The sequence below is a fragment of the Ovis canadensis genome, chromosome 13 (assembly GCF_042477335.2).
Source record: "Ovis canadensis isolate MfBH-ARS-UI-01 breed Bighorn chromosome 13, ARS-UI_OviCan_v2, whole genome shotgun sequence".
Taxonomy (NCBI): Eukaryota; Metazoa; Chordata; class Mammalia; order Artiodactyla; family Bovidae; genus Ovis; species Ovis canadensis.
The window spans coordinates 70115327-70129542 of NC_091257.1; the positions used below are offsets into that span (position 1 = coordinate 70115327).

Here is a 14216-nt window from a genome sequence, read left to right on the forward strand (position 1 = left end):
CATTGCCTTTTGGCTTCCATTGCCACAGGAGAACCCAGAGAGCTCTCTTGAGTCTCTGGGCTGGTGGTCTCTTCTGACTGCACTGGTAGTACTCCAGGGCTCTGCTCTGTCTCGTCTGTGGCTCTTCTTGAACTGAGTTCTCGGTTCAGTGGATTATATCCACCCATCAGACTCCCGAAGAGAACAGGGTGATCCAGGGGCAGGACTTGGCACTTTGACTGCTGAGGGACCCCCCCCATTCATTCATTCACTCCCTGATTGGGAACCTAAGATCCCATAAGCCACACAGCACAGCCAAAACAGTGAAAAGGCCTAGATACATTGTAAACTCAGCCTGAAGTGTCACAATGATTGTCAGTTTAAATTTTTAATAGCAAGGTTGGTCATAGGTGGTAAACTGACAACTATATTTAGAATCTCTAGCAGAGAAATACTTGTTGAGCTTGAGTGTGGAGTCACCTACCTAGTTTAGAACTAGTGTTTAGGCTGGTTGTATCCAGCAGGTCAACTGTGGAAGGTATTTATTTTTCACTGGTCAAAGGTGTCAGTCGCCCGAATGGAAAGTTGCCAAGAATTTGTTCAAATTCTGCAACTACCACCAGGGCTCAGGACCTGCTAGAAGTGGTGGACTGCCCAGAAGAGGACGTTGGCCAGAACACAAGGCTTGGTCCACCTGCTGCCTGGCCCTGCCCTGAGACTGCCTTTGAGAAACCACCTGCATGCCCATTAACAGTGATGTGAGGCGCTTCCACCTCGAAGCGGCCAGATCTCTGCTTTTCTCTGTGGTCCGAGGGTCCAGCCCTGTAACACGTTATAAAGCATCAACATGAAGTTCTGGGGGTGTGGAAGCTGCATTAAGGCAGCAAGCCTTCTGAAGCTGGTTCTTTAAACCAGTGTCCCAAGCGTCCAAAGAGCAGGATCACTCACCCTAAAAGGGCCTGGCTGACGGCCCACACCCAGACTGACCAGGTCTTGCTCACAGCACCAGGTGTCCCCAGAGATCTGACCAGCTCAAGGCCTGAACAGCACACGCACAGCATGCATGTGGGACAGGCATGTTAACCCTGATGTAATTTAGGCAACAGAATCAACAGGACTATTTCTAGAGCAAGAGAAGAGTTTTAAAGGTTTGCGTGTTTATTTATAATTACAAGTTTACATTACTCCAACAGAGCAACCCCATTGCTATGCTCTAATTCTTAGCCATGAAGTCCTACAAAAATAAACCTAAGCTTTTACAGTAACGTAATACAGAACTAAAACCTTTATGCCTACTTAAAGGGATTTAGTTACCAAGGTGCTTATGTTCACCACAATGCCCTGTCAGAGGGAACATGCTTCTACTAAAGGTCTCATGCAACGAATTTATATTCCCACCCTCCCCTCCACCTACCAGTAAAACAAAAACATGGAACTATTTACAACTGAGAAGAAATAATGCTCTCGGTCGATCGACCTCGCCAAAAAAAAAAGACTGGCTCATTTCCAAGTGGATGAGACACCGAACAGTGTTCGGCCTGAGTCCACCACTGACTGGCCCAGGTCAGGGACTGGCAAAGACAGGCACGCCACAGAGGGGCTTGTCCTGGGTGTTCACCCCCAACCCCGATTCCTACAGAACCACACTCCAAGTGACAGCTCACCACAGGAGCCCCCCACCCCAACCCCACCAGCCCCTACCTTGACATTGCCCCTTGGGATATCACGGTCATCTGCTTTGCTTAAACAACATGATCTGTGGGACACCGCACTTTTCCCTGCCCTAGGCCCACCCGCCCCCACATGCCCCCGTGCTGGCCGTGCCCAGCTCCTGGGCCCCACCTGTGGCAGTGGGGGTGCCAGGCCAACAGCATCCGCGGCCAGTTGAGTTACAGAGATGCATTTGGCTGCTGCATTTGCCAAATGAAATTTGGTTCCACCTTAAAGTCAAAGCTGTCCCAGAAAGGTCACAAAATGAGGATCACGCTTTCGCTCCAGAACCTTTCTACAGATCACCAAAACCTTACAATCAGGCTGTGCACAACTAAAAAGAAAAAATAGGCTAGGACACCTCAAAGCGGTCTCCCATATACACTTCCCCAAACAAGAGGTTCTAAGCCAGACCACATCCAAGTTCAGTCCAAAACTTAAGTAGTAGTGTGGAACTTTCCAAACTCAGTAAACGAAGTGACCATGTCTCTCCCAGTAAGTGCAGCGTTCTCCATCGTCCTCGTAGACACGGCCTGGCACCCGTGCCGCTTCAGCAAGAGCCTTCGAGAAGACATGACACCTGGTTAGTGTCTCACCAGGCAGCTCCCCAGCCCAAGCCCAGCACATCCTGGCTTCCAATGAAGAATGTGCTACTCAACCTTCCCCCAACCCCAAGTCAGCCAACACAACTTGAGGTCATTGCTTTTGTCCACACTGGGGGTCAGGAGGCAGCTCCAGGTCCCACCTGCAGCTCACGTACCATCCAGACCCCAAGGGGCACACGTGATCCCTCGACCTAGTTAAAGATGCAGACTTGGGGGCACTGCAGGGCCAGGCTGGGGCTAGCCCCAGCTTGTAATCATCTCTCCTGACTGACCACACTAGAGGAGGAAACACCCCACCCTTCTGTGCCTGGACCCTCACTTTGACAACCTGGGGCCTGAGTCCTACCGTCCCTGAGAGCCCCCCAAGTGATTCATTAAGATTAATGGGGCCCAGTTTGGCCACGATGCTAAAGGATCACGAAGCCCCCTCACTTACCTTTGGCTGCCTCGTTACACCCTGCCGGTCCCAGCTCTGTGGGAAGTCGGGTTACGGCGGGTTGCACCGTTGCCCCTGCCCCCTCGAAATCCACCCCGGAAACTACGGCCTCGGAGGAACCTCCCTGACACTCCGAAGGTCTCCGTGTTGAGCTTCCTCTCCTCAGCCCACGTCGTCCGCCTGGAACTGAACCACAAACAAAAAACGTGAAACTGACTGCAGCAGACAGCTCCTCACACAGCCTGGGGAGGAAGGACAGATGGTGACTCATCACTGGAGCCATGGGGGGCAGGGGGGTGGGGGCAGCGGCAATCCAGTCAGGACCGTGGAGCTGGAGCCTCTGCACTGCAAGAGTTCCCAGGCCTGTTTCCCACTGGACAGGTCTCTCACACCTGCAACCTCTTAAGGCCAGCACAAGGCCGCTATGTGCTCGGGGAGGGAAGACGAGCCTCTTCCTTTCCTTTCTGCTGCACCCCCAGCGCCCACTACTCGAGTAACGAAGGGACCTGAGTGTCCACACCATGCTCATCCTGCAGACTCCATTTACTGTCTAGCATGTTCCTGGGCAGCACCTAGGCATCAGCTGTTGGGTATTAAAAACAAAGCACATACGAGTTCCCGGCCTCAAGCCATCAGGTTTAAGAAAACCGTGGACACCCTTGCCAGCTGCCTAGGTGGCAAGGGCCTCAAGCCAGCAAGGTCAGACCAGGAAGCAGGCCCAGGCTAGGTGGTACAGAACTGAACATCAGCAGTACCAGCAGGGAGCACTTTCCACCCCCACCTTAATGGAGAAAGGGCAGCTAAGCAAAGAGGTGCCTGGACCTGGGTCAGATCACTCTAGCACCAGTGACCACCCGGGCTCCCAGGCCCCCACTTACTGCTGGTGCCACTGGGGCTACTGTATGCATGATGGTAAAACTGTGAATGGGGGCCCCAGAGATCTGCCCTGAACCTGAGATCTGGGTTTGGTCTCCATGGGAGCATGCCCTAGTCTCAAGAGCGCAGGTACACCAGCTCCACACCAGCTCCCCGAGGGCTTGCCTGGTCCCTCAGTCCCCCAACCTGGTTTTGAGTTCAGAGGAGATGTTGTCAAAGAAGGACTTGGACTTGTCGTAGTAGCAGTTGGGCCCCAAGTGGTCCTCCTCAGCAGGGGCCTCGTCACTCTGGGTCACCACAGCCAGGTCCTTCTCTTCCCCTTTCTCAGCTTTGTCATCTGCACAGAGAAGCGGAGCACTGAGATGCCAGGGAGCAAACCAAGCCCCTTCTGCCAGGACAGGTCCCCACTGCGCCACTCTGGCTGACTGAGGCTTTGGGAAATGCCCGGAGTGTTCTGCACTGAGTGAAAGCTCTTCTGCTCCTCAGGGCTGGTCTCTTTCACCCCACACTGTCCCAGGCCCTGCAGTCTGCTCTTGTCCCCCCTTCAGACTCCTCTCCTTGCCAGGAATTCCTTATATGACAGGCACGCCTTCCCACTGACCACCATTCCCAGCTGCCCCTCACCCCCAGCTATCTTTCCTTGACCCACGCTATGGACACTCCTGCGGGGAGGGCAAATTTTCAGACCTTTAAAATTCAGTTTCTTCTTAAATTCCTTGTCCAGCTCTTCTCGGTTGAACTGGGCATTTGCACTCTCAAAATCAAAGTCACCTTCAAACTTGATTGTGTTTTCCTTGATGTTAGTTGGACGGCTTTGCCCTCTGGAGCGGTTCCTTGTTCGTCTGTTCCCTGTGAGAAGAAAGGGTGGCCTTGGCTGGTAAGCCACTAACCCAACATTGCTCAGCGTGAAACAGTAGACCAAGAGGGACAGGATACATGGAAGCCACCTCTGAACCCGGCCCCCTTAAACTGTCGCCCACGGGAAGCAGGCAGGAGCAGAGAGCAGAGCAGGGCCCCCAGAACTCTAAGTGGTGACCACTGTTACCTGAGCGCCGCCTCTGAGGCCTTCTGTTCTCGTCGTTCACCTGCCCTTGCGTTTGCACAGCTGCTGGCTGAGCGACATCTAAGGCACAAAAGGGAAGAGTTTAAGGCCAGCGCCCGCAGAGGCAGAGCCCAGCAAGGGACGTGGGTGGCACCCCCAGGGGACACGTGGCAAGAGGCTGCCCTGCAAAGCCTATAGGGCTTGTGAGGTGTGGGGCCGGGGGGGTCTAGTTAAAAAAAGGGAGATCCCCCCAGGAAGCGCTGTGCCTATGAGAACATGAATAAAGACCAGGCGAGAAAGCAGTTAAGTACCAGTGGTGGCCTTGCTGCTGGGTGGGGCCGGGCGCCCATTGAGCTGCATGCCCACGGTGCCCTTGCCAGGTAACAGCTTCTTGGAGTTCAAGTTATCAAGAGATCCAGTTTGGACGGCCTGCTCCACCATGGGGCTCTTGCCAACTGAGACAGACGGAAAGCTGGCTCCTGAGTTGAGGAGAAGAAGATTTAAAAATGGAGAAAAGAAGCAAGCCTCACACCCCGCACCCTGATACTTGTCTCCCAAATGGTGAGTGAGGCAGGAGAGGAAGGCAACCGCCTTGAGAAATTCTACCAAACGCAGCACAGCCCCGACCTGTACCATCCCCTGCATTGAGTCTAGGCAGCAACAAAGCCAGCAGGCTCCCGTAGTTAGGGCACCCCGAGGGAAACCCGTACCACCACGAACACCTCTCAAGTGCCTTAGAAAACGCTTCCCCCAAACCACATAAGCTCTAACCCCGTGGGGGCTTGACAGTCCTGAGATGCTGGTGAATTCACAGTCTGAGAATGTGTTTCACTCTGGGCCCTGCTGGACAAGAACCATCTCAGTTTGGCATCTTCCACAAACAAAATGCAGTGGTCAGCCTTTGAAGTTAAAAATGCTAGAACACGGTCATTTTTGCTTAAGGCACAATAAAATCAAAAAGGATGAAGCGATGAGAGCTGACTATAGAGAAGTGACAGCCTGCGCTCCTCCCGTGAAGGGTCCTTGTTAAGAGCCCAGGGTTCCCAGGCTGCCCCTGGAGCAGGCACTGCAGGGGTCTTTCCCCACCCCGAGGCATCCCCAGGCCTGAGGGCAAGAGAGAAGCCCCGGAAGCCAATCTTGGCAGAATTCCCAGCTGGAAGGAGGGGCTCAGCCACAAGAGGAGGCCAGAGGGGAGGTCAGGCCGTCTCCCCTCCCGCGTTCCTGTGGGCACTATTCAACAGACGGCTGAAGACTAGGTGGAGGCGCACAGACTTCTGGGACAGAATGAGCCCTAACCATGGAATAGCCATGTTCGGAGGAGCAGCCCAGCACACATGAGCACAGGACAGTCTACCTTCTGCTCCACAAACAGAAACAACGGTAAGAAATTCCTGGTAAAGATCAGAAGTACTCAGAAGCCAGGCCCTACACACAGGTACTTTTTTTTATTTTGGCCACACCACAAAGCATGCAGTATCTTAGTTTCCCGACCAGGGATCGAACCTGTGCCTCCTTCAAGGGAAGCACGAATTCTTAACCATTGGACTACCAGGGAAGTCCCCACACTGGTACTTCTAAGTGTTCTCTGTGGTGGCATTAATTAACCTCGACCACTTCCTCTGACAATAGCGTCACTGAGCACGGCCTTCCCGCAACAAGACACAGCTGCGTCCTACCCACCCTGTAACCAGACTGGGCAAGAACCTTGGGCTTGTTTGCCTTTCACAAAAACAGACCAGTCAAACTATCTTGCCCTTAGAGCAGTTCTAAGTAAAGAGCTCTAAGAACCACCAACTATCTCAGGCAATTTTTAAGTGGGGAAAACCCATCACTACAGCCATAGCTCAGATCCTCTGGCATCCATGCAGGAAAGCAACACAAGCAGGTTAACAGACTGACAGTAGTTGTGGGCTGTAACAGAAGCCCCAGGCACCATTGTGGACCGAGTCTCTGCAGTGGTGAGGGCGGCGCACAGCACTCTCGTGTCAGATTGCTGGTGAAAGGAGAAGGCCCAGAAAGGTCAAGAAACTCCCCCAAGTGCAGGCACCCAGCAGACAGGTTGCACAAACCAGTGTTAATAAGCCAAGGATCAGGCCCACTGTTCACCTGGTCCACAGCTCAGGTTGGCCACCCAATTTTAATGGTGCTTCTTTCCCCAAAGATAGCTGAGGCCCCCGATTCCTCATGCCCTGGGTGGTGAGGAAAGTGCCACATGGATCCCAGAGCAGCAGGCGATCGCCCTGCAGTCTTCCCCACCAGAAACCCCAGAAAAGGGCCTTCTGAGCAGAGATAATTACGGTATAGGTGGCAACAGGCCCTGGACTCAGGACGAGTGAACAAAGTGCACTGCCGGTTCTTTCTAATCAGTCATTTAAAACTGTGGGAGTCATTACTCCAGGATCACGTGCAGAACCACACAGAAGCACTTGAACTGATCCATGGGCTCAGCAAGTTATTTGCTACAGCTACTGTCATTCTGGGCTACTGGTTTACCCCTCGCTCTTAGCTCGCAACACAGCATGCAGTTTTCCAAAACTGCTGTTACCCTTGGAAGTGAGCTGGTGTGGCTCTGAGGACATGTCAAGCTCTGAAACAGGTTGTGGAGATGGAGAAGAACTAGGGCTGGAAGCCGCGGCTGAGGCTGGAGGGCTTACCAACTTTTCTAAAAGAAGATAAAGGAGACAAGAGCAAACAAGAAAGCACACAGGTGAGTAAGGAGAGACTCTGCTCACACCCAGCAGGCTCTTTCACGGGGCACTCTGATCACACAAGCCTCATCTAGGAAAAGGGAGCCAGGTGAGAAGGGCTCCTGCACTGTGGGAGCAGTGGTCAAGACAGCAGGATTCTTACAAGCATGACTCATGAGCGAAGTAGGCAATGCCTGCAACTCTGTGGTCTGAATACACTGCAAACCTATGGCCAGGTAACCCTCAGTCTATGCGTGTAGAGGAGAATTTACTGAGCCGTGGGGGAAATTTCACTTTTGAGCAAAGCACTGACAGGAGAATGATAAAAGGATAGAATAGGTGGGTGTTGCATTTAACTTTTATATTTATAGGCTGACAAATGTGTAAGTGGTTAGAACTCATCTGTAATTACACATATCAGTTATTTCTTCCTTGAAGCAGACGTACCACCACTTCCACCCAGACACAGGCTATTTTAAAGGAATTCTGATTCGATTCATCTGTTTCAAAACTCATACTGCTGCCTCTCATTCATTTGAGGAATTACTAATTTCTCACTAGTTGAAGGGGCACTGAGAAAGGTACATTACGCAGTGTGCACTACAATCTGGATGTGACAAGAATACAGTGTCCCCACCACCAGGGTCTGTGCCCATCACCTGGATGTCAGCACAGGCAGTTCACAGGTGGCAAAGGTTACTCACCTAAACCCAAGGAAGCGGCATACTGCTGGCTAAGCAGGGAGCTGGCGGCCAGCTGGCTGTAGGGCGGCATCCCTCGGAAGGGGCTGTAAGGCACGTGTGGCTGGAAGGAGGAGGCCGAGCCCGAGCCCAGGGAAGACTGAGCAACGAGACACACAGGTGAGAGCAGCGCAAGGCCTCCCGTCACCCTGCCTGGAGAGCACCGTGCAGACCAGCAAAGGCAGCCAGGCTGTCGGCCTGTGTTCGCAGAGGCTGAAGTGGTACCGAGGCGCATGAGCCTCCAAGATGGTCTCAGGGAGCTCAGAACTGCCCTTTCCATACTTTATCCCCAGCTACACCAGTCTATGAAATTCTAACACGATCTTCTTCTAACACTATGAACCCCTCTAATGGCCCCCCGCTGCCTATGACTAAAAACTCAGAGGACCAGGGGCATCGACTAGGCCCTTCCCCCAACATTCAGGGGCCCAGCTGTGCCACTAGGGAACTGTCTTCACGCATCTCCTCTCTGGCTCCCCACCTTCAGGTAGACTGGTGCCTGGGCCCCGCTGTCTCTCAAGGACTTGCTCAGGTACTTCCTTCTTGTCAGCTTCCTAGGGACACTCATTCCAAACCTTTCCAAAGTCTGGCCTGGGGCTTCTTTACGGGCTCCACAGCCCAGAGTGCAAGCTCCTACCTCCCAGGGGGCACACTCAGCCCCAGAGCCTCCTGCAGTGTGAACCCCAACAGAGTCAGTGACTGTCGAAGTTTACAAGTCAAGAAAGTATCAGCCTGGGCTCCCTAGTAATCCAGGGCACATGCCCTAACGCAGCAGGCAGGCATGTGGCGTGAAACCTCCAACATCAATGTTCCACAACTCTGAATACAATTCCTGGACAGTGTGGAAAGAGCGAGTTCCACTGACCCAAGTCCCTCCAAGCATCTCTGCTGCTCATAGCACGCCACTGGGGCTTCAGGCTTTCCCAACCTGACACTAAGGACAAGCCCCCCAGGTGCATATCAGTAATTTCCCCTAGAAGCATCTCGCCCCAACCCCTCCCAGCACACCCACCTCCCTCTTCAGTACACCCCACTGCATGCTAGAGGAGCTTAAGACCTCCCACAGAACACCAACCGTCTAGACAAAAATTCAACTACTTTTCATGAAAAGATCATTTTTTGAGTTGAGCACTCTGGCCAGATGACACCAAGTTCCACTTGGAAACCAGCACCTCTTAGAAACAATGTCCACAACAGAAACACAGCGAGGCACTTACTTGAACGATAGCAGGATCCTGAGGGAGCGTGTGCTGAGCTTTCGGAGGTTCACACACAGTAATATCTTTGATATCACTTCCCCGGAAGATGATGTACTCATAAATCTCCTCTCTAGGGGGGGCAGGCCTATCTGTGGGACGGTCTTCAGTACCAAAGGACCTCACTTAGGGGTTGAGAAAAAGAAGGGTTAATTTGTTGTCCTCAACCAAGTGCATTCAATCAGTCCCCTCCTAGGAGCCATCCACAGCACCCAGTTTCCATGTTTCAACTAATACCCACCCACAATTATCAATGGAGAAGATGCCATTATCAACTGACAAGACCCCAGCTGTCGAAGCTCCAAAAAGTTCTAGGTCACAAAGGACAAGGAAAGATTCATGAAGCTCAATGTTCTCACTTTCAAATACAAGCCAGCACTCTCACAAAATGAGTCGTCTGGTTTGCAGAACCCCCGTTCACGTCTGACTTAGCAGGTTAAACGGCCCCAAAGCTGCTTTTTGATTGAAACTTCACGACACATCAGCCCTGGGGAGTCTGTTTTCAACTGAGAAAAGCTGTGGGTTGAGTGCTATCCCCACCCTTCTGTCCACAACCAGCCTGGGAGGAGCTGGTAGAGAAACAATGGGAGGGGGGGCCCTGAACATGGACGCCCACCAGCAGTGTCACGGTCTCCTAGAGGAACTTCCTAGGGGGTTAATCCTTAATGGCAGGGTTCAAGGAGCCCAAGCAAGTGTCTCCTGGGATCTCTGAGGCACAGATGGGCTTGAGGCTGCCTCTAATTTGAGCACACTGAGGACCAGGGACTACTCTGGGCCTCAGGTTTTCCAACCAGGGTCTCAGGCCAAATGCGGTCAAAAAGTACAAATAATTATAATCTTATAATACTAGTTAGTAATTAGTACTTATACTAACACAATACTAACAGTACTTGTATCAACACCTCCTGGAGCAACGCATCCATCAAAAAACTTAACAACTAGTCTTTGGAGGACCTATTCCCAGAGCTGGGAACTGACTGCGACCTAAAGGCCTGGGGCTCTAACACAGGAGCGTGCGCGCTACGCCTTGACCCTTGAAGTCCATGACAATGTCCTTAGCCTAACAAGACCCACCAACCACACGGGGCTTCTGTAGACCTGGCTGCACGCAGCACTTCTAGGAGGCAGGGGAACCACACTAGTTACCTTCCCGGAGGATGAAGACAAAGGAACTTTGGGGCCACCTCCTGCCTCAACACACTCAGAAAGACTCTGGGCTCCAGCAGAGGCACAATGCAGCCATCTTTTCCCTAGTCTCCCAGGACTTCAGTGGGGTTACCAGCACCCGCAGGGAGGAGTCTGTCACCAAAGGATAAACCCACACACCAAACGTCTGAATTAGAGTAGGAAGGCGCTTTCAAAAGGAGCACCTAGCCGCAAACCGATGCTCTTATCCTGGCAGGAGAATCCATTAAGACGTGGTATTTGTTCAGGCTCAAGGCCCCAGCTGCTTAATAGGTTCCAGAAGGGCTTGCAGGAGTCGTTTTCTCACCCCCTGCCCCCACAGCGTCCCGGAGAGGCCCGGCGAGACTCGGGTCTGCCCACCCCCCCCATCCCTCCCTTCCCCTCCCCTCCCGCCAGGGACCAGGTTTTCTCGGCTCCCGCGGCCCTCGGCCCTAGGGCAGGCAACCCCAGCAACGCCGAGCCCCCACCTACAGAGGTGGGCTACGCCACCGTGGAGAACGGGGGGCGGCGCCGCGGGAGCTGGACCCGCCCCCACCTCCCCACCCCAACTCCGGGCTGCGCGGGGCGGCCGCTCACAATTACGCCGCCTCCGGGGCCGGGGGAGCCCATTGTGCGGGTCGAGCCCCGGAGGGCTACAGCGGGACAGGGGCGGAGGCCGGGGGCGCCGCGGGGGCCGCGGACCGGATGCGGGGGCGCGCAGGGGGGCGGGGGGAGGGGCACCCCGGGCGGGTGAGGCGGGACTGGGGAAGGGGCGCGCTGGTGAGGTGGGGGTAGGGCGGAGGCGCGGACCCGGCTGTTGGCGGGGGTGGGGGCCGGACGGTTGGGGCGGCCGCGGGGCGCTACCTTTGGCGAGCGCCACGGTGGAGTTGTCCGTGTCGATGGTGTAGAGGATGCCCTCGTAGCGGATTTGTGCCTTGGAGATGAGGCTGATCTTGCTGCCCAGGTACGGGGTGCCCGAGGAGCCGCTCATGGCGGCGGCCGCCCGGCCGGGCTTGGCCCGCTCGCCTCCGCGCGGTCGCCTCGTCGCCCTCTCCTCGGCCTCGGCGCCGCCTCACCGCCGCGCGAGGGCCTGCGCGGGGACCAGCGAGCGAGCGGCGGAGGCGCGCAGCCGGGGGCTCTGAGGGGAGCGCGGGGGAGGAGGGGCCACAGCAGCCACATCCGGGGCCTGCGCCGCCACGCCCCGCCCCCACACGCTGGCCGCCCATTGGATCGCCTCGCCGGCATCCCTTTAAATATGGCCGTGCCGCCGGCCTGGGGGCGGGCCCGCGATCTGCTCCTGCGCAGCTCGCGCCACCAGCCCGGGCGGGCTTTTCCCTGCTTTCCGTCCCACTTCTCGGCTGGCTCCCGGCGGGCCCCGCGCAGGGTGGTAGCACGAGACGCGACTGGCAGGACTGGGGGAGGGGTGGGAATCGGCCGGGGCGGAGCGCGCGTGCGCGGGAGGGGCGGGACACATGTGTGGCGAAGGGGCGGGGCGCCAACTTCTGCCTGCGGCGCGTGCTAATCTTCTCGCCACCCAAGGGCAGGGAGCCAGTGGACAGTTCACGGTTCTCAGTTTCCTCTTTATAGCAGCTTGCAGGACATCTTTCCCCGGCCCTGGGCAGGAAGGCCAGCGTGCGCCTCAACTCTCCCGTTCCCCAGGGGTGAAGATTAGGGGCTCCCTTCCTCGGGGAGTGACGGGGGCCGAGGTCACTGACCAAGGAAGTCGGGGTCACTGCCCGTGGGGTGAAGGTGGGAGGCCGGGGAGGTCTCTTCCTTGAGGGTAGAAGGTAGGAGGCCAGGCCATAATCATTGCCTGCGGGGTGGAGGCGAAGGGTCGTGGGGGAGGGTCTCTTCCTCGGGCGGAAGAAGACAGGTGATCAAGGTCACTGCCTAGGAGGTTAGGGTGGGGGCTGCCCCTCGCGCGTGGGGCGCCGTAGTAACTGCGGGTAACGAGCGCTTCCGGCGAGTTGGCCGCTAAATATAACATGCTGAGCGCATCTTCTCCTTTAATCCCGCCCCTCCCCCTCTCCTGCGGTGGCGTTCCGTGTCCCTTAAAATAAATCCCAGCCGCGCCACCAGAGCCTCCGAGCCCCGCCTGACCTGGCCTGCGTGCCTCCTTGTCCGGCTCCTGCTGGAGGCCTCGCAGTGAGCTGGGGAACCGGTCTCCCCTCCTGTTCGCCAGACCCCTCTTTCCTGCACAGCCCTGTATTTTATGGGTGGTTACGTCTGCACTTGCTTTTTTTTTTTTTTGGTTGGTCTCTCTCTTGACATCAAATCAGAAGCCAGTATTGGGTCGTGTAAAAGCTTAATGAGTGGTGACCAGCATTTTATAAAAACGAAACAGAATGAGGTGGAGAGCATCTCAGGGAGAGTGCTCTGGCTCTGGGAACCGTTTATTTCAGGTACTCGTATTTAAGTGGGTACTTGACCAAGATGTAAAGTGCGTTGCTTGCAGTAAGTGCCCAATGAAAACGTGAGAGCCACCGCTGTGAACCCCTTACCACACCATGCACATCAGCTCTGACTCCCCATTTTACAGAAGAAACCGAGCCCGGGTGTGGGAGGGTCACGCGGCCCGCAGGTTGCAGATGCCACAGACTCCTGCCCTTGTGAACCCCCTGGTCCCACAGGCACCCTGCAACAGAACAGTATTGGGTTGGAGAAAAGGGAGCAGAGAAGAAGCAGAAGATAAGATGAAAAAGTCTTCAAAGTGTAACTGCTGAGATTTAGCTGTGCTTCTCTGCTCCTGGAAGTGCACTGGTGAGGTGACCCCTGGGTTAGCCCAGCTCAAGTAAGGTCTCCAGGCCTCCAAGCGTCTGCCCATAGGCGTGACACGGCTCTCCCTCAGCACAGCACCGTCTTCCCCAAGGCGTGCCTGTGTGCTACAGTGCCCCCCAGGTCTCCTGAGCACCTCAGTGACCATCTGGCCTGGGGTCCCCTGTGCAGCTGATGCCCCCCGGCCACTATCCAGGTCCAGAACATGACTTGCCCAGGTCACAGGTTCTGTGGCTCACACATCTTACCACAGCTGTGTGTGCGCGGGGCAGGAGGGCAGGTGTGGGGGGTTGGGTTCACCAGCTCCTGCGTTCACCAGCAGGAGCCGACTCAGCCGTGGACAGGGGCGCTAGGTCATGAGCTCCAGGGTCAGGGCAGGGGCAGTGCCCGAGACCTCAGAGAGACGACTGGGCTCCCAGTGTGCAACCGGCTGGTTCCTGGAGGACGTCAGTCACTGCAAATGGCAGGGCAGGGCCTAAAAATACACGTGGCGCACAGGTCCAGGGAGGCTGGCTGTGCCATTCATTCCTTGGCATCCTGCCCACAGTGGAGGGCACTTGCAAAAGGACTGAGAGGGGGAGCAGTTGTGTGGGGCCTACATGTATCTCAGGAGTCCATTAGTGTGGTCTGTTTCTCAAATGAGGACACACCCCTCCAGCCCCACCACCCTAAATAGAATTCCACAGTTCCCACCTGCTCAGTCATCACCAAGCCTTAGGCTCCCAAGCCTGGGGATGTAGTGCGTGCTAGGTCGCTTCAGTGGTGTCTGACTCTTTGCAACCCTGTGGACTGTATCCCGCCAGGCTCCTCTGTCCATGGGATTCTCCAGGCAGGAATACTGGAGTGGGTTGCTATATCAGGGGATGGTCCCAACCGAGGGATCGAACCCACATCTTTTATGTCTTCTGCATTGGCAGGTGGGTTCTTTAACCACTCGGGCTACCTG

The 14216-nt window shown here is 55.4% G+C and overlaps 1 protein-coding gene across 2 annotated transcripts; it reads right to left on the reverse strand.

Annotated features, from left to right (window-relative positions):
• Window positions 1-1116: 1116 nt before the first annotated feature.
• On the reverse strand, window positions 1117-11722 carry LSM14B (LSM family member 14B). Of its 2 annotated transcripts, XM_069546777.1 has the most exons (10): window positions 11360-11722; window positions 9293-9456; window positions 8040-8175; window positions 7194-7310; window positions 4960-5127; window positions 4652-4729; window positions 4294-4455; window positions 3793-3943; window positions 2731-2916; window positions 1117-2250 (listed from the first exon to the last, which is right to left on the reverse strand). In XM_069546777.1, the coding sequence occupies exons 1-9, from the start codon at window positions 11484-11486 to the stop codon at window positions 2745-2747; spliced, it is 1275 nt and encodes a 424-aa protein (XP_069402878.1). In that variant the 5' UTR covers window positions 11487-11722; the 3' UTR covers window positions 1117-2250; window positions 2731-2744. The 2 variants fall into 2 exon arrangements, with proteins under 2 accessions (XP_069402878.1, XP_069402879.1); XM_069546778.1 differs by lacking the exon at window positions 7194-7310 and having other exon boundaries at window positions 11360-11721.
• Between the last annotated feature and the right edge of the window lie 2494 nt (window positions 11723-14216).

Excerpts from the sequence above, each read along its gene's own strand:
- LSM14B (XM_069546777.1), bottom strand. The coding sequence starts at position 11,486 with ATGAGCGGCTCCTCGGGCACCCCGTACCTGGGCAGCAAGATCAGCCTC. Across the intron at positions 5,128-7,193 it reads ACACCAGCTCACTTCCAAGG|GAGCCAGCTTTCCGTCTGTC; the intron begins GTAACAGCAGTT and ends TCCTCAACTCAG. Across the intron at positions 4,730-4,959 it reads CAGCAGCAAGGCCACCACTG|ATGTCGCTCAGCCAGCAGCT; the intron begins GTACTTAACTGC and ends TTTGTGCCTTAG.